We start from the raw sequence: 27180 nt of genomic DNA on the forward strand, positions 1-27180 counted from the left end.
GCAGTTACTCTGAACGATACTCGAACAGTTTCCACCCCCATTTGATAAAATTGGTTGATCTTTGTCCCCGATAATGGTCTCGAACTAGGGGAGGGGTCCTATAAAAACTTTACAGTAAAGCTCTGTTCACAGAAGTCGCCTCACAGGTAGTTAAAGCTTCCATACCAAAAAATATTTAGCAGAGAGTATGCCGAATGTTATGCTTAAGACGAGGGTTCAACACCCATCAGCGTAGCTAAAACCAGTAAGAAGATATTTGAGCTCAAAACCACCTGAGGGGTAAAATTTTACCGTGTGAAAGATCGAGGCTAGGTCATCTATCGGCTTTAGCATGGTCTATAATGGTACCACGTAAAAATCAAAGTGCTTGAAGCCTTGCCAGGTGTTGTTCCTACAAGAAAATATCCCCAAAGGGTGGAAGGTGGTTCGTTAGGATGGGGCTAGATCGTATTTTTCTGGGAAAACCACATCTTTATTTGCCATAAGGGCCAATTTCGTCCCAAAAGTTATCGACCAAAGTAAATTTTGACAATCTCAACCCATAGAGGACTTCTTTAGAGTCCTGGCAACACATGTACATGCCCGGAATATGGCTTACAAGCATACATGGGCCTTAGGGCACAAAAGAAGAGACTGCGCCAACACAATTTTAGGCCCAACTGTACAGACGGATTTTTGAGCTTGATGAAAGAAGCCCTCCTGAACCAATCAAAATGGGCTCATGGGCGCTTGTCATTGACCATACTCGTTCAAAATTGCCCGTTTTACAACGCTGTTTCATTGGTTTGAACCAAAAATAGTTTTATCGACACTAAAAAGACCCTTGAAAAAAGTCCCATTTTTTAGTCATCACCCGTTATACATCATTATTCACTATACATCACTATACATCACTATTCACTTTACATCACAATTCACTTTACATCACTATACATCACTATTCACTATACATCACTATACATCATTATTCACTATACATCACTATACATCACTATACATCACTATACATCACTATACATCACTATACATCACTATTCACTATACATCACTATACATCACTATTCACCATACATCACTATTCACTATACATCACTATTCACTTTACATCACTATTCACTTTACATCACTATACATCACTATACATCACTATACATCACTATACATCACTATTCACTATACATCACTTTACATCTTACTATATATAAAGCGAGACGATATATATGGTTCCGTGCCATTTTACTGACACCACAGCATCAACTTTAACGCGACTTTCCGTAAAAACCGTAAAAGATATACAACTGAAACTTTTTTGATTGGATCAAATGCTTTAATGGCCTCCAAATCAGTATGAAAAAATAAAAAATAGGCCAAGAAATAGGAGTTTTAGAGCCCAAAATTTGGACCCCCAAGTGGTGTCAAAAACGCGAATTAAATAGGTAATAATTATTTTAGTCTCTTGAGTCTTGACACCATTTTAGGGTTATACGGGTTCCTGCTAGTATGTATAATAAACAAGCGTTATGTACAGGAATAGAGGAATGTAAGATGGCTGAGCTGAATTTAACAGATTTGTGTGATGGCAGCGGAAACATCATCGTTGAGAAACTTGTGGACAGATTTTATGAAAACGGCATCCTTTTGTTCAAAGACCCGAGGTGCCGATACTCAGAATTGTGCAGTTATTTATAGTACTTACATATCGTAATGAATTGTAGTGTTGCTCGTAAGTTACATGTCTGCTGGCAATCCTTTTTTAATTGTAGGTCAGTGGTTTGTTATCCTTCTCGTCAAATCTTATCATTACGTATAATTATTGCGTGTTTTACTTACGACACTCAACCCTTCGACACCTTCGTCAGTAACGTAGGGCTATTCCACTAAAAATACCGCATCCTAAATGATAACGTTACGTAAAAATCCACAAGCTAAAACATAATTATATGTTCTCGTCAGGTTAAAAGGGTTCGTGAGTGCTCTCTCAGTCTCCCCAGACAACAGAATCAACGGCCAACACCACAGTCTGGTCTCCAAAAACCTCCGTAGTACAGTACCTCCAGAGGAGTTTACTCAACTTATCAACGGGTACGCAGTAGTTAAACAAGTGCTGAGGGGTGACCTGGTAGTCCAGGATTGGGCCTCATTCAAGGAGGACCTGATATCAGCGTACGAGTCTCTGAGTGACGATAATTCGGGCCAGATAACAACTTATATCCCGGGTCTGTCCAGCTATGACATAGACAAGTGGTCTGTCTCCTTCTGTTCCATAGATGGTCAGGTTCTGGCTCTGGGGGACTACAAGGACCCCTTTACTCTCCAGTCTGTCACTAAACCTATTCTTTACGGTATAACATGCGATGAAGTCGGCTCTGATACTGTGCATAAGTATGTGGGGAAGGAACCGAGTGGGTTCGGGTTCAATAAGATTAAACTCGGATACGAAGAAATCCCTCACAATCCTCTCATCAACATAGGAGCGATCACGGTATCCAGTCTGGTCCGTCCTGACGACCCCATATCAGAGAGGTTCGAATCTTGCTATGCAAAGTACAAGCAGCTTGCTTCCGGCATCAACCCCAACGGTATTTCCTTCAACAACGTAGTGTATCTATCAGAGAAACAAAACGGACACAGAAACTACGCGATAGGTCATTATCTGCTGAACAAGGGATGTATTAACGCCTCCTCCACTGGTCGACTGATGGAGGTACTGGAGCTGTACTTCCAGCTGTGCTCTATCGAGGTGGATACTAGGTCCGTGTGTACGATGGGGGCTACACTGGCTAATGGGGGACGGAATGTGTTTACTGGTTTGTTTAATTTTATTCTAATTTATTAATAGTTTAATGTTATAGTTTATGCTACTGCTTGTTTATGGTTATGTTTGAGTTGTTTATTGTTGCATTTTATCAAGGGAGCTCATTATTAGATTTTCTCCTGCTAATCCCGTGGGGTTTTTACTAAACCGGATCTTTCGAGACAGTTGGCCAATATATTTAGCATATTATATACGGTGCTAGTTAATTCAATCTTACGATTAAATTACATATTCTTAATTCTTATTCATGTTTTACTAGGCTTTGGGCGAGCGCCGGGCTTTGGCTCTTAATTGGCGCTTGCTGGTGGTTCGCGAATAAGATATATCATATGAATCATTTATTTAAATATTTTATGTTTGTAAAAAATATCTGACAATTTCCAACGTACTCGTCTGTTTCAGGAAAACAGGTGTTGACTACATCAACAGTACAGAACACGTTATCTCTCATGTACTCTTGTGGAATGTATGACTATTCTGGGGAGTGGTCCTTCGAGTTTGGGCTGCCTGCTAAATCAGGCGTTTCTGGTTCGTTATTATTGCACTCTAGCTCTATCTACCTTCTTTTAGTTATGTTCGTTGTTCAGTAATCAATCTAGCTTGATATTTTCTCAACAGTGCAGTAGGAACGTGGTTCATATGTTATTATTTAAATTGAACTCACCTCTCCCCTTGCAGGTGTTATAATGGCGGTGCTACCCAACCTTGGTAGCATAGCAATGTGGTCTCCACCTCTCGACAACTACGGTAACAGTGTGCGCGGACTTGGCTTTACACGCAACCTCCTCAACCGCTTCAAGACCTATTCAAAACCAGACACTGACAGCCAGTCTGTGTTCCATCCGTTCAGTTCAAAACGAGCTACTTTTACCAAACACCACAGCTTGGTTACCTCAGTGGGAGCTAATAGGAAGCTACATACGGCAGTTCCTCCGAGAAGGGATATGCACACTATGGCTAGGCTGGCAGTGGCCGGAGGAAGGCTGGTTGGCTCTGTCGCCAGGCGGGTTAGGTAAAGAGAAGGTAGAACTGGGCCATGATCTGTTGTAAACACTGGGAGTATGGAACTCATGGAAGAGGGGCATGTTCATCATGTTATACTTATAGAACTTACCAGACCTTTATATTAATACGGGCTATTTGTGGGTTTAAATACTGTGTAATATACTGTAATGTTGATGCATGATGCTATTTATAGATCTGCTGTTTTAGCTAATGGGTATTTGAGGCCCTTACAGGAGCTCTATCAAAATGGTTTTAATGATGTTTTACAGTTTGACTTTAGCTGAGACGATCCTATAATTGGTATAGGATTGAACAAACTTACTGTTGAACGATTCCATTATTTGGTCGAATTTTTTTAGGCCACCGTGACCGTGGTCCAATTATGGTTGCATTTTTGTCACAATAAGAATTGAGCACATATTTCAAGTCAGGATACCCATAATTTATAATCGATATTATTTATATTATTCTACTTTAAATAATATTATTTATAATGAGTTATTTCATGAACTCATTTTATCGAACATTGCTATCTAGCAAACATTCAATTGTAGAATGAACTTTAATCGTTCGTTCATAACCTTATGTTATGTTTACTGAGGTCGTGTAACGTTAGCCTTTGGTTAAATACTATAATAATCTTTATGACAAATCTCCTATTTATGTATGATATTTCTCATATAACTGTTTATACTCACTCCCTTCATCATGTATTTAAAAACGATTTGCCTTGAATTTCTGATGTTTTCTATTATATTTCATTATGTTTAGTTATATAAATTATTTATTTATGGACGTTTTATCATGCATCGATAGAAAGTGCAAGTAGTACATTAAGTTCATCTCATGTGTAGTAAATTATTGATATAGTTTTAGATTTAATTTCGAATAATATTTGTTGAATAAAAAAGTTTTTTGAAATTTTTACTGCCAAAAGAGCAAATCGATAACAAATTGCAAGTTTTAAGATTTCATTTAAAGAAGTTTACTTTTGTACACTTAAAGCGCTAATGTTATATTTTTAGTTGAATAATTAATATGGCTAAAGTTTGAAATTAAGTTCATGTTATTATAGATCTTATTACTTTCCTTTTATTGATATCTATCGAACTCAAAAAATCTGCAACATGAAATTGAGCTGGATATTGAAATTAAATTCAAGAAAAATCATAATTCAACAGATTTTTCCAATCTAACATTAGTTATGAAGATACAAATTCAGTAAGTTTAACAACACTAACTCCACCCAGAAACTGCAACATGACCCCATAACAACAACATATCATGAACACTAAACCACGGAACATAATCCGGGAGCTAGAGGAGCGTAAATACCAGACAGTAGCAAACTACCCCTCCGGTAAAATAGTCCCCCACCTGCTTCCCACTAACTTCTCCATCCTAGACAGATACGGACAGGATGTGTACTGTGGGGAGTTCTCCAAAGACGGCCGGCACTTCATGTGTGCGTGCAAGTCCGGTGAGATATCGGTATATAAAGTGGGCCACAAGTCCATGGACATCCTCAAGACATACGCTTGCCGGGACATCCAGTGGAGTATTATTGACTGTAAGTTGAGTCCTGACAGCAGGTTTATAGCGTACAGTTCGTGGAGTGGAAATGTTCATCTTCTTCCCTTCCAGAGCAGTCCAAATAGCTCCAAGAAGAACACTGAGATGTACCTGAGTCTCTCTGATCACCAGTCCTACTACTCAGCTTTCTGTGCGTTTGGTGTTTCTTTCTCTGCTGACAGCCGCGAGCTGATTGCCGGAACTAATGATGGGAGGGCGATTATATACGATCTTCAAACTGGAGTCAAGGCAGTTTCTATCGATAATGCTCATATAGCAGATTTAAGTGCCATTACTTTTTCTAATCAAACAAATCACATAATATACTCCGCTGCAGATGATGGCATCCTGAAAATCTGGGATCGCAGAATTTTGAGTGAAAGTCATCCCGAGCCTATCTCTGTATTTGTAGGACACCGACATGGTATAACATGGTTGGACTCTAAGGGGGATTTCAGGAACATAATAACAAACAGCAAGGACCAAACAATAAAGCTGTGGGACACAAGACGTCCTTCTAAGTTGAGCGACTTGAAACATGCTCAGAAAGTAGTGCGCACCAACTCCCAGTTGTGGGATTACCGTCAGGTGCGGCCCAGTCTGCGTATAGACCAGTATCACACTTACGTGGACAAGAAACGGTCCCAGTTCGACCCCATAGATGTGGACGACAGTGTCCAAACCTACACAGGCCACACTGTCTCCTACACTCTTATCCGAGCTAGGTTCTCCCCTGCTTTCTCCACTTTACAGAAATACATATACTCCGGGAGCTCCACCGGCCAGCTGTTCATCTGGGATATATTGAGCGGGGATGTGGTTCACAAGAGCAAGCAGGGACCAGGGGAGTGCCACAATAGTATTGTGAGAGATGTGTCCTGGCACCCGTACGAGCCCATGATCATGACGTCATCTCTGGATCACACTCTGGGATGCACTCAGTACAGGGACGTTAAGTTGGACTGTGACCGACGGGACTCACCCGGCCGGTATGAGGATGAGTACATGGATGAGGGGAATTACTGGCTGTGAGAGAGTTGGTTTAAATTAAATCGTTTGGAAGGAAATAAAGTACAGTGAAACTGATGTGGTGTGAGAAGAATGTCAAGTGCAGCTTCCTTGTGTGACCCATGGTCTGTAGAGCGTCTTTTGTATACTATGGTGGTCTTATCAAAACCGATGAAGACAATGAAGTAGTGCGACCAAAGACAGATATCAGAAGAAACACGTCTATGTTGGTAGTAATTTATACACGTGTCCTGTGAAAAGGTAAATATCAATGATTTACGGTGACCCGGAATGAACACAATTGTTGAAATGATTAAAACCAGGTTCTTAGTGACCCTTAAACTGATTTAGGTGGATTTATGTAATTTATTTAAATTACTGTAATTGATTTAAATCACATGGGCAGAAGCTCTAGCTGTATACTACAAGTCCTTTTTAATTTGTTGTGTATTTTATCTCTGGAGAGATGAGATTGTTATTATAATTATATACACAGGTGGGTAACTAGAAGCTTGACGAGTAAAATTTCTTTCTGTTAATAATTCACTTTTTAAATTCCAACTTTGTTTTTCAAAAAATGTAAAAAGTGTTATTCTCTCCATTCAATCGTCTTAGGGATCTTTCACATATTACGCAAACAATAGCTTTGTGTAAACGTTGTTACGGAGGAGGGAAGTGGGAATGACCAAAATCTGGCTAACGTAATGTGTGAATGATCCCTTAGGGAAAATCTTTTAATCGGATCTATATACCGAATGGAACATCCCAAATGTCAAAGCTTTCATTAAATTTGAAGCTACGTATTGGACAAATATTTTATTAGACGCAGTTCAGTGTATTTTATTTCTTTAGTACATATTATAAGTTACATTAAAAACTTATCAAATAACTCTTAAGGGTTATTATTTATCCTGAATGGTGTTAAATTTCATTATATTCTCTTTTTGAGTTACTCTATTTAAACTTTACTTTTGATGATGTTGTTTTATTGTACAAACTTTTGCTGACTGCTTCACATTTAATTTTAAATGGCACATAACAAAACATGAACAGTTGTCTACTGTGGTAACGACTCCTGTCCGACAGCGACTCCTGTCCGACAGCAATATTTTTTGTGTTTGAAGTGATATCTCAATTTTGGCACATACAAATTTACCCAAACTTGCACAGATTATTCGTCTTATAGCTATCATACTTTATGGAAAGTTTCAAGAAAATCGTATGGTAGGATCCGACATGAACTATTGTCCGAAAAACCGAATTTCGGAGTCGGACAGGAGTCGCCCGATCGTCTACTGTACCTGTCAAACTTGCACTCCAATGATAATGTTCCTGTTCCTTCCTAAGTAAAGTTTTATCAAAAGCAAATTAACAAGCTATAATCTGCTTAACATTTTCCATCTAGAGCAGTAAGGACTGTATTCTCGAGCAATGAGTTAATAAAAGATACAGCTTATAAGAAGGGTACTTGATTTCAATTATTATTTAGAAAACATAACTTTAGAATCCAACTGCATTTAACCCTCGTTCAGGTGGGAATGTCATCTCTGAAAGACTTCCTGTTCAAGGATTACCCTCCTGGAGTGACGGCCATGTTTTGCACCACCGCATTTGCTGTGTATCTGCTCATTAACGCTGTGTATTACGAGTTCTCATCCGCGCCTGATCACAGCATGCCATCAGATTATAACAGGTTTGTTGGTGGTTTAACTTCACAATTTAAGCTCGAGTATGGTATCAGAAATATTTATTTTTTATTTTGACCTATATTGACCGATAAATGATGAAAATGATGTCCATTTTGCCCATTTATTCCTCAAATATTGGTCAAGTGAGCATCGATGAGGTTGGACCCCATCTTTTGAGTTTATCCCCATAATTTAAGATTTGGGATATTGCCAATTTTGGGCTACAGCTGGGATCTGTGAAGAATCCACCGGAAATCTTAACAAAATTAGCACACATTTTAAGGTGATACTCTTGAAAACTTAGCGTAGTGGAGCGAAACACTTTTATGATATATTCCCCACCGCCTTTACCTTCAACAGCCATTAGTATATGCAGAAACGTCCCTAATGTTCGTATGTGACATGGATAATAACTTAGAGAATTCGCGATAATATACACAGTACAAGTCACATGACGTGGTCTGAGAATAGACTTGTCCGCGCGCACGTACGTTCCTCTCGAAAACATTTAGAAATCACTGAACTAAGGCATGACTGGATGTGTTATACTTTCGTTGTACTGATAACTTTAACCACCGTAATTGTCCCTTATTACTTCATCACCACGTATAGGGCATAGGCATTAGTTAATGAGGTTAAGTAGCAGTGCCATGTGCCTTCCCACCACAAAGGAAGTTTACTATCTCAATTCTCATTAAGGCCTACCGAGTGGTACTGCACTGGACTGGTACCAGGTATAGTGGGTACCGAGTGGTACACTGGACTGGTACCAGGTATAGTGGGTACCGAGTGGTACACTGGACTGGTACCGGTAGTGCAGGATACCGAGTGGTACACTGGTACCAGGTATAGTGGGTACCGAGTGGTACACTGGACTGGTACCGGTAGTGCAGGATACCGAGTGGTACACTGGTACCAGGTATAGTGGGTACCGAGTGGTACACTGGACTGGTACCAGGTATAGTGGGTACCGAGTGGTACACTGGACTGGTACCGGTAGTGCAGGGTACCGAGTGGTACACTGGTACCAGGTATAGTGGGTACCGAGTGGTACACTGGACTGGTACCAGGTATAGTGGGTACCGAGTGGTACACTGGTACCAGGTATAGTGGGTACTGAGTGGTACACTGGAGTGGTACCAGGTATTGTGGGTACCGAGTGGTACACTGGACTGGTACCGGTAGTGCAGGGTACCGAGTGGTACACTGGACTGGTACCAGGCATAGTGGGTACCGAGTGGTACACTGGACTGGTACCGGTAGTGCAGGGTACCGAGTGGTACACTGGTACCAGGTATAGTGGGTACCGAGTGGTACACTGGAGTGGTACCAGGTATAGTGGGTACCGAGTGGTACACTGGTACCAGGTATAGTGGGTACTGAGTGGTACACTGGAGTGGTACCAGGTATTGTGGGTACCGAGTGGTACACTGGAGTGGTACCAGGTATAGTGGGTACCGAGTGGTACACTTGACTGGTACCAGGTATAGTGGGTACCGAGTGGTACACTGGACTGGTACCGGTAGTGCAGGGTACCGAGTGGTACACTGGACTGGTACCAGGTATAGTGGGTACCGAGTGGTACACTGGACTGGTACCGGTAGTGCAGGGTACCGAGTGGTACACTGGTACCAGGTATAGTGGGTACCGAGTGGTACACTTGACTGGTACCAGGTATAGTGGGTACCGAGTGGTACACTGGACTGGTACCGGTAGTGCAGGGTACCGAGTGGTACACTTGACTGGTACCAGGTATAGTGGGTACCGAGTGGTACACTGGAGTGGTACCAGGTATAGTGGGTACCGAGTGGTAAACTGGAGTGGTACCAGGTATAGTGGGTACCGAGTGGTACACTGGACTGGTACCGGTAGTGCAGGATACCGAGTGGTACACTGGTACCAGGTATAGTGGGTACCGAGTGGTACACTGGACTGGTACCAGGTATAGTGGGTACCGAGTGGTACACTGGTACCAGGTATAGTGGGTACCGAGTGGTACACTGGTACCAGGTATAGTGGGTACCGAGTGGTACACTGGACTGGTACCGGTAGTGCAGGGTACCGAGTGGTACACTGGTACCAGGTATTGTGGGTACCGAGTGGTACACTGGACTGGTACCAGGTATAGTGGGTACCGAGTGGTACACTGGACTGGTACCGGTAGTGCAGGGTACCGAGTGGTACACTGGTACCAGGTATAGTGGGTACCGACTCTATCCAGTTTATGGTGGCCGTTGTATTGCGAACTACTCCTTAATCGGCCGAGGCATTCTAGAAAACTGATCCGCGCTGAAACTTCCCTCGGATGTTTAATAGTTAAAGCTTATCTAGAGATGATTTCAACAATTATTTTGAATCCTTTAATCTCACCTCCTCCCCAGGCTACTACACAACCTGTCAGCTTACAGTCTGTGTGAAGAGAGATTCGACAGCCCAAATCTTACCAACTACAGTACAGTGTCCCTCCTGACTAAAATTCACGGTTCCACTGCATTAGTCTACGAACGCTCCGTACACAATGTCCTTATCGACAATTCCGCTTCCGAGCGTTACTACATTACCACTGACTTAACTTGGGAGAATTTATCCTGTGAGAAGGGGAACTGTAAGGTGGAGAAATGTGTCACCATCTCCGCTCCCCCCGGACTGTTCCCCACGTATAAGCTGCCGAAAGAGAAGCAATGTTTCCCTGCAGTATCAGCTGATATTTATGATGTGTACACCTTATCTCTATGCAACAAAACTGAAGAAAGCGAGATGAAGTTCGAGTTTAAAAGGCGGAACGAGTATGCTAAATCGCTAACTCCCCACATGAAACGAGAGATGCAGTCCAGATTAGTTGAGATTGCTTTGTCTCTGCTGGCGTTCAATGTGGTTATTATTGGGTTCAGTCTGCTTTATAGGTATAGGAAGATCCAAAGCGGTGATGTTTATTGAACTATTGAACTAGGGGGTTTTATTGTATTATTTGAAAATGTTACAATTTGTAAAAAGGGTTTTTTTGCAGAGGCCAAAAACTATAGTGGGGAATGTGTACACTGTCTATTTTCTTTTATGCTTTTTAACTTTTAACTGTAGAAGTTCGGCAGAGGTGCAACTCTATTTTCTGACAGCTTCTTTTCAGGATATATATTTGATTTGTGAAATTTTCAACCTGCGTGGGCACCGACCGCACATTTTTTTTCGTGACTGTTATTGGGATACAATCCTACCATATTTTAATTTTGTTGTTCAACATTCAGGGTATTTATGAATTGATTCACCACTTCGAGTTATTTTAAAATAGATTCCAGACTAATGTAATAAGTGTTTAAAGATTCAACTTATACAGTGTTATAGCAGTGCTACCATTTTAATTATCCATTCAAAACTTGACAAAGTCCTCGTAACCACGCGGATACCCATGATGAATACTCTATTTGGTACCTTAAGTTACATTATTATACAGTATACACCACCAAACATTGATGATTGCTACAAGCATTCCATTGTGTAACAAAGTGACCACGTACCTTAAACTGTGAGCTAATGGATGGTGCACATATTGCGTAAGCCTGATTTAGGCCATTTTAGATCCGCTCTCCCCTCAGTAATCAGTAATAACCTATAGCTCTATAGATAAATGATATCGTGTGTAACCAGTACATTGGGTGAGCATTTCCAAACCCCTACCCCATACGCTGGCTCACGCGGTATGTAAACCATTTCTTTCGCTCTAATTTTAAGTTGACCCGAGAACCTTACCAGACAGACGCTTAAAATTAAATGTGGTAATACCGGACAGGATGTGAATAAAGCAAATTTCCGCAAACAAAATATCATTGTTCACGCCCGGATTTCTCCTCTAATCCGGTAATTCTCTGTAGTATCCATTTCAGGTGTCTTCACTTGTTGCCCTAGCAACCCACGTGATGCTGCACGTGGTCATGTGACCCGATACTAGCTGCTGATTGGTGGACTGAACGAAATGGAGAGAGCTGATTGGTATGATTGCTGAAAGTGACACCACAGAGTAAGCTACCAGCTTTTACATATTGAGTGGGACAGTAATTTCTAAATAGCGCACTCTACCATGGTTTATAAACCAGATCATAAAGATTTATATCATCTTCTCAATGTGATGGAGCTGGTGTGTTCAGTTTTGTGCAAAACTCCAACTTTCAGCATTGAAAAAAGCTTTTATAGTATCTATTTGCGAGTGTATTCCTGGCCTTATACTCATAAACTAACTGCAGAACTGTGATCCACCTTCAGCCAGATTTACCTTCACCAATCTCCTCCGTAGTTACCCATGCGAAGTGTTACCAAAGGAGCGGAGGATGAGATTGTTATCTCCGGGATGTCCGGACGGTTCCCGGAGTCGGAGTCCCTGGATGAACTCTGGAAGAACCTCATGTCTAGGGAGGACATGATAAAAGTTGACGGTAGTTCTTATCTTTATTGTTTCTTCAATTAGTTTAATTAATTTCATCCTTTAACCTTATCTTGGTTAAGTTTATTGTGACATGTGTAGAAATGATTTGTTGCTTCCGTGTACTTTGCCGTAAACAAGTTTAATTGAACTCAGTATTTGATAAAACATGTCCCTGTACAGACAGACGGTGGCCAGTGGGTGTATTTGAAGTGGACACATTTGGAAAACTGAAGGACATCAGCAGGTTTGATGCCCCATTCTTCAACTTCACCGCAGATCAAGCTAACCAGTGTGCTCCGGATGTCAGGGTGATGCTTGAAGTGGCTTGGGAGACCATTGTGGATGCTGGGTGTGATCCTAAGAGTTTGGAGAATACTCCTACTGGGGTTTATATAGGTATGTACTGGGGTTTACATCGGTATGTACTGAGGTTTATATCGGTATGTACTGAGGTTTATATCGGTATGTACTGGGGTTTACATCGGTATGTACTGAGGTTTATATCGGTATGTACTGAGGTTTATATCGGTATGTACTGGTCACTGGAGTTTATATCGGTATGTACTGGGGTTCATATCGGTATGTACTGGGGTTCATATCGGTATGTACTGAGGTTTATATCGGTATGTACTATGTATTGACTATTGAGGTTTATATCGGTATGTGCTGGGGTTTATATCGTTATGTACTGGAGTTTATATCGGTATGTACTGGGGTTCATATCGGTATGTACTGGGGTTCATATCGGTATGTACTGAGGTTTATATCGGTATGTACTGAGGTTTATATCGGTATGTACTGGAGTTTATATCGGTATGTACTGGGGTTCATATCGGTATGTACTGGGGTTTATATCGGTATGTGCTGGGGTTTATATCGGTATGTACTATGTATTGACTATTGAGGTTTATATCGGTATGTGCTGGGGTTTATATCGTTATGTACTGGGGTTTATATCGGTATGTACTGGGGTTTATATCGGTATGTACTGGGATTTATATCGGTATATGCTGGGGTTTATATCGGTATGTACTGGGATTTATATCGGTATATGCTGGGGTTTACATCGGTATTTGCTGGGGTTTATATCGGTATTTGCTGAGGTTTATATCGGTATGTACTGGGGTTTATATCGGTATGTACTGGGGTTTATATCGGTTTATACTCAGACTTTGCTTGATTGGCAAGATAATTGTTTCCTCGTCTAGTTATCTAAAATCTCTCACGACCGCCTCCCCAACTTAGCCTCAACAAACACGTAATGTTAATCCAGATCCAACAAATAAAGTTACAATTTGAGGATTGGATCATGTTTAATATTATATCCTGGACAGGTAATTGCATAGTTGAAGCGGGAGAAGCGCTTACAAACAATGTTAACACCATCACAGCTACTGGACTACTCAACAGCATGCATACATCCCTCCCCAACAAGGTCAAAATATTATTAGGACTATTAGTCAAGTTATTAGTAATGTTATTTGTAATTTTATCACTTTTTGTGAGAATGCGCAATATGGCAAGACTGAAAAATCTAAAAAGTTAATTAAATATAAAATGTATTGATAATTTATTGGCAGAAAGTAAGCACCTTCACTGGAGCTCCTCCAGGTTTATGTAGCACCACTAACTAACCACTTATATTGCACAGGTTTCAGAGTATTTTAAGTTCACAGGACCAAGTGAAACACTAACTAACCACTTATATTGCACAGGTTTCAGAGTATTTTAAGTTCACAGGATCAAGTGAAACACACTTATATTGCACAGGTTTCAGATTATTTTAAGTTCACAGGACCAAGTGAAACACTAACTAACCACTTATATTGCACAGGTTTCAGAGTATTTTAAGTTCACAGGACCAAGTGAAACTCACGACACGGGTTGTTCTGCTTCTCTCTATTCCCTGGGTAATGTTACTGGACTGAATTATTAAAATTTCAAGTAGAATGTTCTAGGTATTTTGCTATTCATTGCTCTTCATAAAAGCATACAGTAGGGTGCAAGACATTTCAACTGTACAGCATTTTCTGTACGGCATTTTCAAAAGGACTGAGGGTTAGAATTAACCCAAATATCAGGGACACGAATGACTACTCTAGGATTTAAGAAACTAAACTTTCAACACTGAAAACATTCAGATTCTTGCCAAATATATTTCAATTGTAGTCATCTCCAGTGACATTGAACCTAAAAAAGTTACTGGACTGAATTATTACAATTTCAAGTAGAATGTTCTGGGTATGTTATGTTGCTTTTCATTGTATTTTGTAAATTGTACAAATTCTTCATATAAGCATATAGTAGGGTGCGAGACATTTCAACTGTACAGCATTTTCTGTACGGCATTTTCAAAAAGCACTTGAAATATAGGGACTGGCTTTCCAGTTCCTACAGTGTGATACTGAAATTGTAAAAGGTAACGATCAGTAACTCTGTGTACAATAAAATACATTATACACATACAATATACATTGTATCTTCAGATACGGCTGTAATGGCGATGAAAAGGGGCGACATATCAGCAGCACTCATCGGAGGCTGTAACCTCAACCTCAAACCTCAGGTAAACTCAACATCAATCCTCAGGTTATGTCTTCAAGATAACCGAGATACTTTTAGTTTTTAGGATCTTACGGGCACCACAGAAAAGAAACTTTATTTTATTCAACTAAAAGCGAAATATGTACTGTATCAGTATAATGCAAGTACATGTATAGTGGTGATCTGACCGGCCCCCACATCACCAGGCGACTGTAGCCCTGCACCGCATGAACATGGTCTCAGGAGGGAGGGGATGCCGTGTTTATGATAAATCAGCTGATGGGTACAGTAGAGCAGAGTGTATCTCTCTCGTTCTTCTTCAGGTACTGTAAATACTGGTACATACTGGTACATACTGGTACATACTGGTACATACTGGTACATACTGGTACATACTGGTACATACTGGTACATACTGGTACATACTGGTATATGTATGCAGCGCGAATGAACAACATTTTTCATAGCAATTGACATCATTTTAGATATCCTGTAAGAGTTATGGCAGGAACTTCATTGAAAAATTCAAGATATCGTGTACCTTAAATTGGGGTTTATTTACACAACAAATTCTTCAGTGGCGAAGTCAAGCAAAACGTATTTATGGCCGGATAGTAAACAGTGTAACGAATAACGATGGGTTCAAGGAGGAAGGGATTATATTTCCAGATTCAAGGAGTCAGGTTGGTCCGCAGTTTGTGTAGAAGAAAAATGTGGTTTTCCAAAATGTCTTTGCTTCACTTTCTTTGGAGATAAAGAAACCAAAACACTTGCACAAAGTGGGCACAGGAAGATGACATAATCTCTCCTGTCATAGCATCAAACATTTCGGCAAATCCTGATTTTATGAATTGGGGACATTCCCATAATCCCATAATGACAGCAGTAAAATGAATTCTTAGGTATCAAAGTTGATCACATCAATATGTGGGTTTATTTAGAAGAAAACGCCTCATAGCCACGATTTCCTAAAAACCCCCTCTTTCTGAAATTCCTTAAGATTCACAATACCATCCCCCAGATCTCACTACTAAGAGAAGCGTACAAGGGGACGTGTGTAGCGGAAGAGGATGTGGTGTATGTAGAGGCTCACGGAACAGGTACTCAGGCTGGGGACACCCAGGAGTGCCTTGCTGTGGACAATTTCTTCTGCAGTAAACGGAGCAAGGTGGGTGGCATAGACTGTGCTACAATTATCAGCAATTATTATTACAATTACGAAGAAGAAGTGTGACTGTGGGTTGCAGTCACGTTACTCATCACGTGACTAGTTAAATATCTGTAATGTTTTAAAGCAAATGTGTAACTAGTTAGTTCCCTTTCCGATATAATCTCCCAATCTAATCTCCCAGTCCAATCTCCCAATCTAATCTCCCAATCTAATCTCCCAATCTAATCTCCCAATCTAATCTCCCAATCTAATCTCCCAATCTAATCTCCCAATCTAATCTCCCAATCTAATCTCCCAATCTAATCTCCCAATCTAATCTCCCAATCTAATCTCCCAATCTAATCTCCCAATCTAATCTCCCAATCTAATCTCCCAATCTAATCTCCCAATCTAATCTCCCAGTCCAATCTCCCAATCTAATCTCCCAATCTAATCTCCCAATCTCCATCCCTCAGGATAAGCCCCTTCTGATTGGATCCATCAAGTCTAACCTGGGGCACGCTGAGCCCGCCTCCGGTGTAGCAAGTCTCTGCAAAGTCCTGATGTCCTATACTAAAGGTGTCATACCACCAAACATCCATCTGAACGAGATCAACCCAAAGTTGGAGGCTGTAATCCAGGGCCGACTTAAGATTGTGGTGAGTATTTGAATCGGGTTGCTGTAATGTACACAATGTATACACGTATAATGTATAAATATAATATACACAATGTTTATGTATGTATAATGTATAAATATAATATACACAATGTATACATGTGTAATGTATACATATAATGCACACAATGCATACATGTATAATGTATACATATAATATGCACAATGTATACATGTATAAATGTATTTAGTAACAATTACTCTCCGGCTTCTCGTGATCTTTAGGGTATTAGTTGGCTCATTTTCCACTGTTAAAGAGTCAAGATAAATCATAAAATGCAAATAAGCAAGTGCAAAAGAAGTAGGGTGGGAAACTTTTGGGACCCGTCCAGATATTTATTATTAAATATTTGGCTGCTCTTTGTACAATGTTTAACTGTACAAATATACGTTGGTGTACGGTGATCAAGGTTAAGTATTCAGTCCGCAGTGTAAATCTTGTCAACAACAATTATGTAATCAATTAATCAGTGCAAATTGCAGCTGTTTACCCATTATAGATTAGATTTTACTGCTCCAATTTAGAATTCGGGAATAACATGCTTCTAAAAATAGCAAATGATAGACCTGTGAATGAACTTCAAGCATCATTTAAAAAACGAGGTATGCCACTACTAGCGCCTATTTTAATTTGAGTATCTGCCTAATTTGGTGTCAGCTGACTAATGTTCAACATTACCGCATATCAGATAAAAAATTACCCTTATTAAGCGGCCCACACTGTATAATTTCCGCATCGAAGCGTAGCAAAATAAATTATTATAATCATATACAGTATATCAGTCAACACAGGCCTTATGATTCCGCGCTCGTCACTCAATAAATTAATATAACGTTGATAAATTATAAAATTTCATAACGATCATTGTTGCTTTTTTAGAAAGATCAACATTCAATAATTTGCTGCATTTGCCACGATGAGTATGATAGTCTTCAAACACAAGGAAATATTGTATTATGCACCTTTGTAAGCCACACTGTAGACAGTTCATTTCATACTAACCTGGCGCCGTGGTTCAGGACGATCTTTCAGGTCCTGCCACCGGGTGGAGTCTTTCCATTGCACACCGGACAGATGATACTCGCTGCAAGTGCAAATAGCGCTTTGCTGGACGTGTAATTTGTGTTAGCGGGTGCTGTGTGAAAACACGGTACCTCACTGGTAGGTCTCAAAGGTTCCAGACTGTTGGTGGTGTAATGGAACGTGTAGCCAATCGTAGTGGTTGGGAACTGTGTGCATTGTCCATTGTGCGGGCTGGTTGCACTATTTATGGCTCTACAATATTTCCTTGTGTTTTGACTTGATCATATTATTGTTCAGATTGGTAGGAACGTCTGCTCCAACTGTATTGTAACTACTTAAATGTAACAAAATGTGACTTCTGTTTTAAGTTTTAACCAGTTGATCCCAGACAGAGCCCACACCGTTGGAAGGTAACGGGCTGGTCTCTCTGAACGCCTTTGGATTCGGGGGTTCCAACGCTCACGTGATCCTACTGCCCAATGAAAATGAGGAGAAGAGCCGAGAAGTGGACGTTTTCTTCGTAAATGGCAGAACACCCACCGCTGTGTCAAATATGCTGGATCTCGCAACTCAGGAACCCAAGAAAGGTCGGTACTTTAAGTTATTTTACAACTTATTCTTGATTCCCACGGTCATTATATATTAATATTATGTTGGTATTATCAATCACATGAGGCCAGTGCCACAAACGTTGCAAGTCAGTTCAAATACCAAATTCTGACTTCGTTAGTTTTAGATTTTTGTACCGGATTTTTATCCTCTTTATTGCAATTATGATCGATTATTCGATAGCTTTTACTGCTTGCCTTGCAAGCTGCATCAAGTCAATATTTAATTTTGATCGCCAACGGCTCATTACATCTGCACATAATTATGATATCATTAGAACAATTTATTACAAATTAAAAGTGATATTGCTTTTAAGAGGTAACGGATATTTTTACAATATTTATTAAAAATAAAAAATAGTTCATAACATGTTTATAATTCTTCATGAAATGAACTCATACATCAAATCAAAAAATAAGGTTATTTCAAAAAATAAGGTTATTTCAAAAAATATTTGTATACAAGCTTCCATTCACGGGATAGCCAGTTACCTGACAAATCTCGCTCATGATGCTTATCCAAGCTCACACAAGTGTCAGCGAGGAGGAAGATATTCATGCATTTCTGCACGAGGAGCCCATCACAGCTACCAACAATTAATTTAACAAGAATGTTAAAATAAGATAAAAAAGAAGATACAAATCTAACAAGAACCAATTGTCTTTTTTGCGAAGAATGAATGTAGGCTCCTTTAGATGATGACAAAGGTAGAGAAGTTTCGTAAGTTTAGTCGGAGTTTTCCAGAAATATGATCTTTATCTGCTTTGTAGCGCTATTAGGCACATCTTTTACCATCTTTTCCAAGTCAGGGAATTTTGATTTTGAAAATTTCCTATCGAACGGGAACCCCATTGGTTTCTTATCTGGGTATTCGGATTTCCTCTTTCCACAGTAGGCCACACTTGCACTCAGATATGTATCTTCGTTAGCTGCATCCTTCTTCCAGTCAGTCACCAACACGTAGAGATCTGCCCACATGCCTTGAGAAGTTCCCCGGGGGACCAGCAGGTTTCTTGGCCAACCACATCCGCATGGAGAGTAAGGAGAATCTCCACACTTTCCATCTTGTATATCCTGGACTGTAACGGTAGGAGGGAGAGTAACTGAGGAATCTTCAGATGATCTGGTGATAGTTTGCTCTGACCCACCGTCTATATCCACCACGAACCTGTCCATCTCTACAAAATCTCTCCTCCTTGCGTCCAAGTCTTCAGCATATCTTATCGGGGCCAGAAACACTCTGAAGACGAGTGAGGCTTTCTCCTCGCGCTTATTTCGAACTGTGAAGTGGTAGTTGAACGGGTAATACTGCAGCATCGACTTGAGCGGGTTCTTTTCCGTCTTGTCCACGTAAACAGTGATTTTCTTTTCTATCATCTTGGTGTAGAGTCGGTCAACTAGATCTTTAGAATCCAATTCTTTATCAGGCTCACATTGTGTAGAGACAGTATCAACCTCTATTCCCTCCATCTTAAGATCGTGAATTGTATGGGGTAGAATGTGATCTGACTCTCTGTATTCCTCAAATATGCTGTCAACGAACTTATGCCATCTGAAGAACACGGGATCTCTAGCGGCAGTAATTTGGTCCATCATTGCTCCGAATTTTATGCCGTATCTCTCATCAGGATCGTTGATTAGAGCGATGACCACGTGCCCAAAGTTGTGAAGGTTTCCGTAGAGCTTCTTGTTCGCCGAGCCCTCGTCAGATTCCACGGTGCATCCTAGCTTGGTCATTGTCATCGGAACTTTGTTACCATTCGAATCTTCGAAATAGTTTAGTGTTATGGCTTTAGAGATTCTCTCTTTGTGAGTCTCCATGACGCTGGCAAGAATTTGTTGAGAACCCAATGTCGAGCTGGCAGGTATGCTCATGTACGAAGCCCTAAAGGAATAATGCTCTAATTTTGGGTTGAAACCTTCCGGAATTGGATCATCCCAGTGAATACCTGGTCCGTAAGGAAGGACAGGAGGGAGACCCACTCCTAGTCTCTGAAAGTCGTACCTGGCCAGCATCTGCTCATGCATGTAGGCAAACAGCTCCCCCTGCCGCTCAATTTTCAATGGCTTATACCAAGCGTAGTAGAGATGCCAGTGAGCATGGTGCTCAGATAGTCCTAAGTCCTCTCTCCACCAATTAAGCGTGTGTTCTGGGTCCAAAGTGACAGCCCTTCCGACAAGGGTTTTTTGGGGATCCGGTGGAATGTTTTCTCCAGGTCCGGTTAAGAGTTGGTCTTTGGAGAAGAAAGCTCGCGGAATAGTTTGGTGAGGAGGAGGAAGAGTCATTTTATTTGTTTCTGGATGCTGGAACAAAGCAATTCTGGAGAGATAGTCCCCATAGGTACTGCTAGGATGTCGGTTCTTTAGGTCAGAGAGAACATCTATCATTTCGGAGACGCCCAGTCCAGAAAGTTCATTTGCTTTGTCGTAAGCTTCCTTCATGTGACTCTCTCTGAAGACAGTGAAGTTAGGAAGGTTGCTCAGCGGCTCCCCAGAATAAACGTCATCATCTTCCAGAAAAACTTTGAGAAGTTTTTTGTTTAACTCCGGGTCAGCTGTCGTTGGACAACCGCAGTCCGACATCAAACTGCTATGGAGGGAGAGTTTGTTAGTGATGTCGAATAAAGCCAGAAATTACAGTCGATAAATGGAAATACCTTAGTTTCCAAAAATTTGTGTGCCAAATTTGTGTGGCAAAACCGAGGGATCTTATAATTTGAGTACCAGAAACTTGAACAAGAAATTTGAACTTGTTTGGGCGAAGAAAAAATTTGGGCATTTATATTTTAGAGATAGGAAATTTCTTCTTCTCTAAATTATTGAATCTGTTTGATAAGCTTTCTAAAACGGCAAGCTAACGTTGGATAATATACGAGACTAATAAGCATTAAAATTTAAAGCAGAATCCTGGTAGAGTAATTGTGTGGGGGGAATGAAAGTAAACTTGAAAAGTGAGGTGATGAGTGATGACTGAATAAAATAATTGGAACGGCAAAAAAAAGATACTTGGAGGCTGGAGCTGATGATGTGAACATCACGAAACAAACTAACGAAGAAGTGACGGTGGGCAAACATTAGTTTATAACGCTAAATTAAAGAATTAATATTATATAGGAATTATCAATTAACTAACGCTAAATCAATATTATATAGGAATTACAAATTGCAAAAGTCTGAACTTTTGAATAATTATCTTACCACGAGACTATACGATCAATGATCTTTGAAGAGTTTAATGAGGTCTCGTGTGAATATTATACTCTCACAAATTAAATCATCTTGCTAAAACAGGATTTCTGGCGAACTTTAGTTGTCGAACTTCAGTGTCTGTCGAACTTCATTGGAAAAGCAAGTAAATAAGTAAATAAGATCAAAAGCATAAAAAGGCCTGGAGAGTACAGAATATGGTCGGCACAAATATTTGTATTTGTTAAAAAAATCAATTCTGCGACTCGAAAACAATAATTTACAGGACTGTTTATCTGAAGAAAGGAAAATACCGTGTCCACGTAGCAACAGGCACAGTAGTAGGAATAGAGGTGAACAGATACGGTGCTCTAAATTTTGTTTGAATCGTAAACCTTTTTACCGATATCTATACAAAATTACAAAATTACTAATGAGCATTTTTGGGCATATGAAGCTGTATATGTCGTATTTTATTGGGGTGGTCATACTCATTCCAAGTAGTTTTAATAATTGGAGAAGTTTTTTTTTGCCAACCCAGCCAGAGATACCAATATCAGGTGTTATTTTGGTGAACCAAAAACAGATTTTCATGAATATATCTTTAAAACTAAGTATTTTGTAACATAGAATGGGTAAATTGTTGTCAAAATACGAATGAAATCGAAAATTTTCGTTAGTTAATGTAAGTGTTGAATGATCTACATTTAGGAATTGTAAATTGCAAAAGTCTGAGCTTTTGAATAATTATCTTACCACGGGACTATACGATCAATGATCTTTGAAGAGTTTATTGAGGTCTCGTGTGAATATTATACTCTCACAAATTAAATAATCTTGCTAAAACAGGATTTCTGACGAACTTTAGTAGTCGAACTTCAGTGTGTGTCGAACTTCAGTACGTGAATCTTTTTCACAACACAGTGTCTTTTTTATGCTCATTCGAAAAGCAAGTAAATAAGTAAATAAGATCAAAAGCATAAAAAGGCCCGGAGAGTACAGAATATGGTCGGCACAAATATTTGTATCTATACGATCAATGATCTTTGGAGAGTTTAATGAGGCCTCGTGTGAATATTATACTATCACACATTAAATCATCTTGCTAAAACAGGATTTCTGGCGAACTTTAGTTGTCGAACTTCAGTGTCTGTCGAACTTCATTCGAATAGCAAGTAAATAAGTAAATAAGATCAAAAGCATAAAAAGGCCTGGAGAGTACAGAATATGGTCGGCACAAATATTTGTATTTTTTTAAAAATCAATTCTGCGACTCGAAAACAATAATTTACAGGACTGTTTATCTGAAGAAAGGAAAATACCGTGTCCACGTAGCAACAGGCACAGTAGTAGAAATAGAGGTGAACAGATACGGTGCTCTAAACTTTGTTTGAATCGTAAACCTTTTTACCGATATCTATACAAAATTACAAAATTACTAATGAGCATTTTTGGGCATATGAAACTGTATTATTATTATTATTAAGAAACTGTTTACACCATTAAAATATTCAAAACCCCTAAAAGAAATCAAGTCATCCTAAAATGGTGATCAGTACAGATCAAGACAGCTAGAGTTAAAATTTGTTTCTCCAAGCAACTCTATCATCGGCTAATATCTTAAGCTTATTAAGATCATTCAAAGAGTTAAGTTTTAAACCTCTACGGGTCAAATCATTCACAATAATCTTGAACAAATTCTTACGATGCGCACCGACGCGCCCTTTACAGTTTGTTGTGACAGCAAACTTTAACGCTAATGCAGCGGGGGAGTCATCAGCACTACGCAAGATATGACCTAGGAGCTTCCACCTTGCTTTAGGGACACGATCTGATAGCTTAACTGAGTTACATCTTAGGTATAAGTTTGCATTGGATATTGTTCCATGAGGCCAATAAATGTTCAGTAATGATCTAAGGTGTTTTCTATGGCAAATGTCTAGTTTTTCTAGTGACTTTGCAGTAGGACACCAACTACTGCAATTGTACATGATGATTGATACAATTTGGGCTTCGTAAACTGCTATCTTTCTGGTAACGGAGATATTCTGCTGAGACCAGATCTTGGTGAACTTATAGAAGGCATTGTTCCCAGCAATGCATCGAGCAGCTATATCACTTTCACTACACAACAATGACCCAAGAATCTTACTCTTCCGCCAATCTTCATTTCCACGTAACATGGTATCATCACGACCAGGGATTGTTTCTCCAACAGGAGCGAGGAAAACATGGGTAAATTCTGTTTTCTCTGTGTTAATGAACAGGTTAAACTCCTTGAAGACTTCCTTAGCTATTGGTAGGATAGCTTCTAAGGATTCTTTTTCCACGTTCATGAAGTTACAATCATCTGAATACGCTGACTCCAGTGGCATACCTTCTTTTGAAATAGGGGGATTGGGTATGTGTGGGGGAGACTCTGCTAGTCGATGGCGTAGTTCTATAAGAGCTCCTGCTAGGACAAGAGTGAAAAGCTTGCCGGAGAGACTGTCACCTTGAAAGGACCCAAGAAGACTCTCGAATACAGCAGATAGTTCTCCTTCCACTCTGACCTTGAGCATGGTGTTGGTTAAGAGGAGTCTTACTAGCCTGAGGTCGTCGTCTGTGCATCCAGCTTTGACAAGAAGGTAAAGTATAGTCTGGCGTTTGATTGTGTCAAATGCTCGAGACATATCTATGCCCATCTTGTGATACTGGAAGTGTTTACGCGTGACAACCGATATCAACATCCGCTCAGCCCACACTAGATCACCACAACTTCTACCATGTTTGTACCCCGCCTGCGTGCTACCAGTGAAAGCATCAACTTTGTCTTCAATTCTCTTCAGTACAATCATGGATAATATCTTACGAGCACCATTTGATAGACATAGAGGTCGTAGACTAGTGACAGGACCAGCTGGTTTGCGAGGTTTCGGTAAGGGGGTGATGATGGCTTCACCTATAACATCAGGAAATGAATTGGTCTCCAATGCGCTATTGATGATCTCGGCATATTTTGACCAGAATTTTGTACCAGCATTTTTCAACCACTCGTTGTAGACTTTATCTGGACCAGTGGCTTTGTTGTTCTTGAGAGATTGGGCGGCTTTCTTTACTTCATCACATGTGATGGGTATGTCTAGGCAGCGTCCATCCCCTATAAATGCTTGAAGTGGTTCATCCTCACACGTGAACTGCTTTTCGTAGTAGTCTCTGATCACTTGAGCTTTACCAGCATCTGTGGCAACAAAGTTACCTTCTTCATTGTGGACACTGATAGTAGATTTGGGCTTAGTGTCAGCTAGAGTACGCACAGCTTCAAACATCTGCCTTGTGTCATCTGTTGACATGATGGTTCGAGCGATGTCATCGGCACGTGTGTCAGCAAGGTTCTTGAGATGCTTACGGATGTCTTTCTGTAACCTGTTGATCCTTGTACGGACTTGAGTTCTGTCAGCAACTTGGTTGTTACAGTTAAGTGCAGCTTGCAGGGTTTGTCTCTCTTTTACAAGGGCTTCAACAGTTGAGTCACTACTGAAGTTACGGTTTCTGGAGCGTGGTAGTGTCCCGATTACTTCATCAGCAGTTGTCTTAAGGACATCCATCAGGTTAGTGAGATCATCATTAGGGTTTGATGTTACCTGAGAGTTGTTGACTTTCTGTTCGACTGAAAGTTGGTATTTGACTTTGGTGGGAAGGTCAGTGGTGAGCAGGGAGTTGTTATATCTCTTAACTACTGAACTTATCTTTTTTGTAGGAAAGATTTTGTAGTAGGGGGCTAGTTTGATCTTACAAGCAACGAGTCTGTGGTCTGAGTTAGTAGCAAGACCGCCATATGCTCTACAATCTTGGAACATGAATCTGCTGCGTGTTCTGCACAGAATATAATCTAATTGGGCAAAGACTGGACGAGTAAGTTTGCTACCTTTAGGGCGACCTTTGGCAGAAATACACATAGAGAAAGTAGTTCGATGTCTACAAGGATGATCAAAATAGGTATTGGTAGCAAACAGTTTGTTTAAGCACATGAAGTTTAATAAATGTTCACCGTTGAAATTCCTTGTACCCATTCCAAACTTGCCCATATACTCTGTTACACCATACTGATAGTCCAAAGGAGATAAGGTTCCCAACTTACTGTTGAGATCACCACAAACAAACAATTCATGAGATGCAGGAACTGAAATAGCATGGGTGAGTTCTCTGTAGAACTTTCTAAGAAGGGCAGGGTTTCCTTCTGCTTTAGGATTAGTCGGGCCATAACCGTTAACAATTCTGATATTTTTAGGATGGGATGAGAGATTAGAAGGAATGACGACATTAAGATAGGAAACCCGGTCTGAGGTATACTGATAGTCTGTGACATAAGGTAGTAATCTAGGACTTATGATGAAACCTAGTCCACCATGTCGTCCTTGATTTTGCTCCATCATGATCAATTTGTAATTGTTTCTGAGATATCTAGTGGAATGATTTTTGACTTTTGTCTCTTGAACGCACAAGATATCAACACTATATTCAAAACAATCCGTTCCGAGTTCTTCCTGTTTCTCCGTCTTAGAGAGCCCTTTTGCATTCAGTGATGCTAGGCTCAGTAAGGAAGTAGAAGAAAACTTTGAACTCATAACTGTCTCTTTCTGCTTTAACGTCTGCTTCGTCACACCAGTTTTCGCTGATGCTTGTGTCACGCGTCACCGTGTCATACCACCTGAAACTGTATATGTCGTATTTTATTGGGGTGGTCATACTCATTGCAAGTAGTTTTAATAATTGGAGAAGTTTTTTTTTGCCAACCCAGCCAAAGATACCAAAATCAGGTGCTATTTTGGTGAACCAAAAACAGGTTTTCATGAATATATCTTTAAAACTAAGTATTTTGTAACATAGAATGGATAAATTCTTGTCAAATTACGAATGAAATCGAAAATGTTCGTTAGTTAATATAAGTGTTGAATGATCTATATTTAGGAATTGTAAATTGCAAAAGTCTAAACTTTTGAATAATTATCTTACCACGAGACTATTCGATCAATGATCTTTGAAGAGTTTATTGAGGCCTCGTGCGAATATTATACTCTCACAAATTAATTAATCATCTTGCTAAAACAGGATTTCTGGCGAACTTTAGTAGTCGAACTTCAGTACGTGAATCTTTTTCACAACACAGTGTCCTTTTTATGCTCATTCGAAAAGCAAGTAAATAAGTAAATAAGATCAAAAGCATAAAAAGGCCTGGAGAGTACAGAATATGGTCGGCACAAATATTTGTATTTTAAAAAAAATCAATTCTGCGACTCGAAAACAATAATTTACAGGACTGTTTTAGGGTTGCCAACCGATATTACCGGCCGATAATTATCGGCGATAATTTCCCAAAAACCGTTATCGATTATCGCGATAATTTTCGATAATTATCGCGATAATCAACCAATTTTTATTAATATGGTAAAATGGCCACATTTAGCATATTTTTCGAATCTATTTCTCTGTTTGTATTAACTAAA

At 39.9% G+C, this 27180-nt stretch overlaps 5 protein-coding genes and 1 non-coding gene across 7 annotated transcripts in view; all 6 read left to right on the forward strand.

Moving 5' to 3' along the window:
• The window catches only part of LOC134812712 (DDB1- and CUL4-associated factor 11-like), a 49269-nt gene extending 41894 nt beyond the window's left edge, over positions 1-7375 (forward strand). Inside the window, exon 2 of the mRNA XM_063820243.1 lies at positions 5071-7375. Coding sequence (XP_063676313.1) covers positions 5105-6424 — 1320 coding nt within the window. The 5' untranslated portion in view covers positions 5071-5104 and the 3' untranslated portion in view covers positions 6425-7375. The remainder of the gene's footprint in view (positions 1-5070) is intronic.
• The window catches only part of LOC134812705 (POU domain, class 2, transcription factor 2-like), a 1142226-nt gene that overhangs the window by 521560 nt on the left and 593486 nt on the right, over positions 1-27180 (forward strand). The window lies entirely within an intron of this gene.
• Positions 1-27180, forward strand: part of LOC134812718 (uncharacterized) — a 114234-nt gene that overhangs the window by 19258 nt on the left and 67796 nt on the right. The window contains exons 2-3 of one of the 2 annotated variants that reach the window (XM_063820251.1): positions 7931-8093; positions 10470-11109. In XM_063820251.1, coding sequence (XP_063676321.1) covers positions 7939-8093; positions 10470-11025 — 711 coding nt within the window. In that variant the 5' untranslated portion in view covers positions 7931-7938 and the 3' untranslated portion in view covers positions 11026-11109. Of the gene's footprint in view, positions 1-7930; positions 8094-10469; positions 11110-27180 lie in introns of those variants that run through there. The other variant, XM_063820252.1, reaches the window with a different exon arrangement.
• Positions 1533-4894, forward strand: LOC134812696 (glutaminase-like). The gene is made up of 4 exons (XM_063820201.1): positions 1533-1655; positions 1954-2807; positions 3218-3343; positions 3494-4894. Exons 1-4 carry the CDS (start codon positions 1546-1548, stop codon positions 3829-3831), a joined length of 1428 nt encoding a protein of 475 aa, XP_063676271.1. The 5' UTR covers positions 1533-1545; the 3' UTR covers positions 3832-4894.
• Positions 12040-19108, forward strand: LOC134812385 (fatty acid synthase-like). Its single transcript, XM_063819782.1, has 12 exons — positions 12040-12100; positions 12374-12512; positions 12683-12898; positions 13837-13937; positions 14083-14113; positions 14989-15068; positions 15253-15369; positions 15625-15729; positions 16068-16214; positions 16673-16855; positions 18288-18486; positions 19032-19108. The coding sequence occupies exons 2-12, from the start codon at positions 12380-12382 to the stop codon at positions 19106-19108; spliced, it is 1389 nt and encodes a 462-aa protein (XP_063675852.1). The 5' UTR covers positions 12040-12100; positions 12374-12379.
• Positions 17871-18033, forward strand: LOC134813655 (U1 spliceosomal RNA). Its single transcript, XR_010160050.1, has one exon. It is a non-coding gene; the product is annotated as a U1 spliceosomal RNA (small nuclear RNA).

The sequence above is a fragment of the Bolinopsis microptera genome, chromosome 3 (assembly GCF_026151205.1).
Source record: "Bolinopsis microptera isolate Bmic1 chromosome 3, MBARI_Bmic_1.0, whole genome shotgun sequence".
Classification (NCBI taxonomy): Eukaryota; Metazoa; Ctenophora; class Tentaculata; order Lobata; family Bolinopsidae; genus Bolinopsis; species Bolinopsis microptera.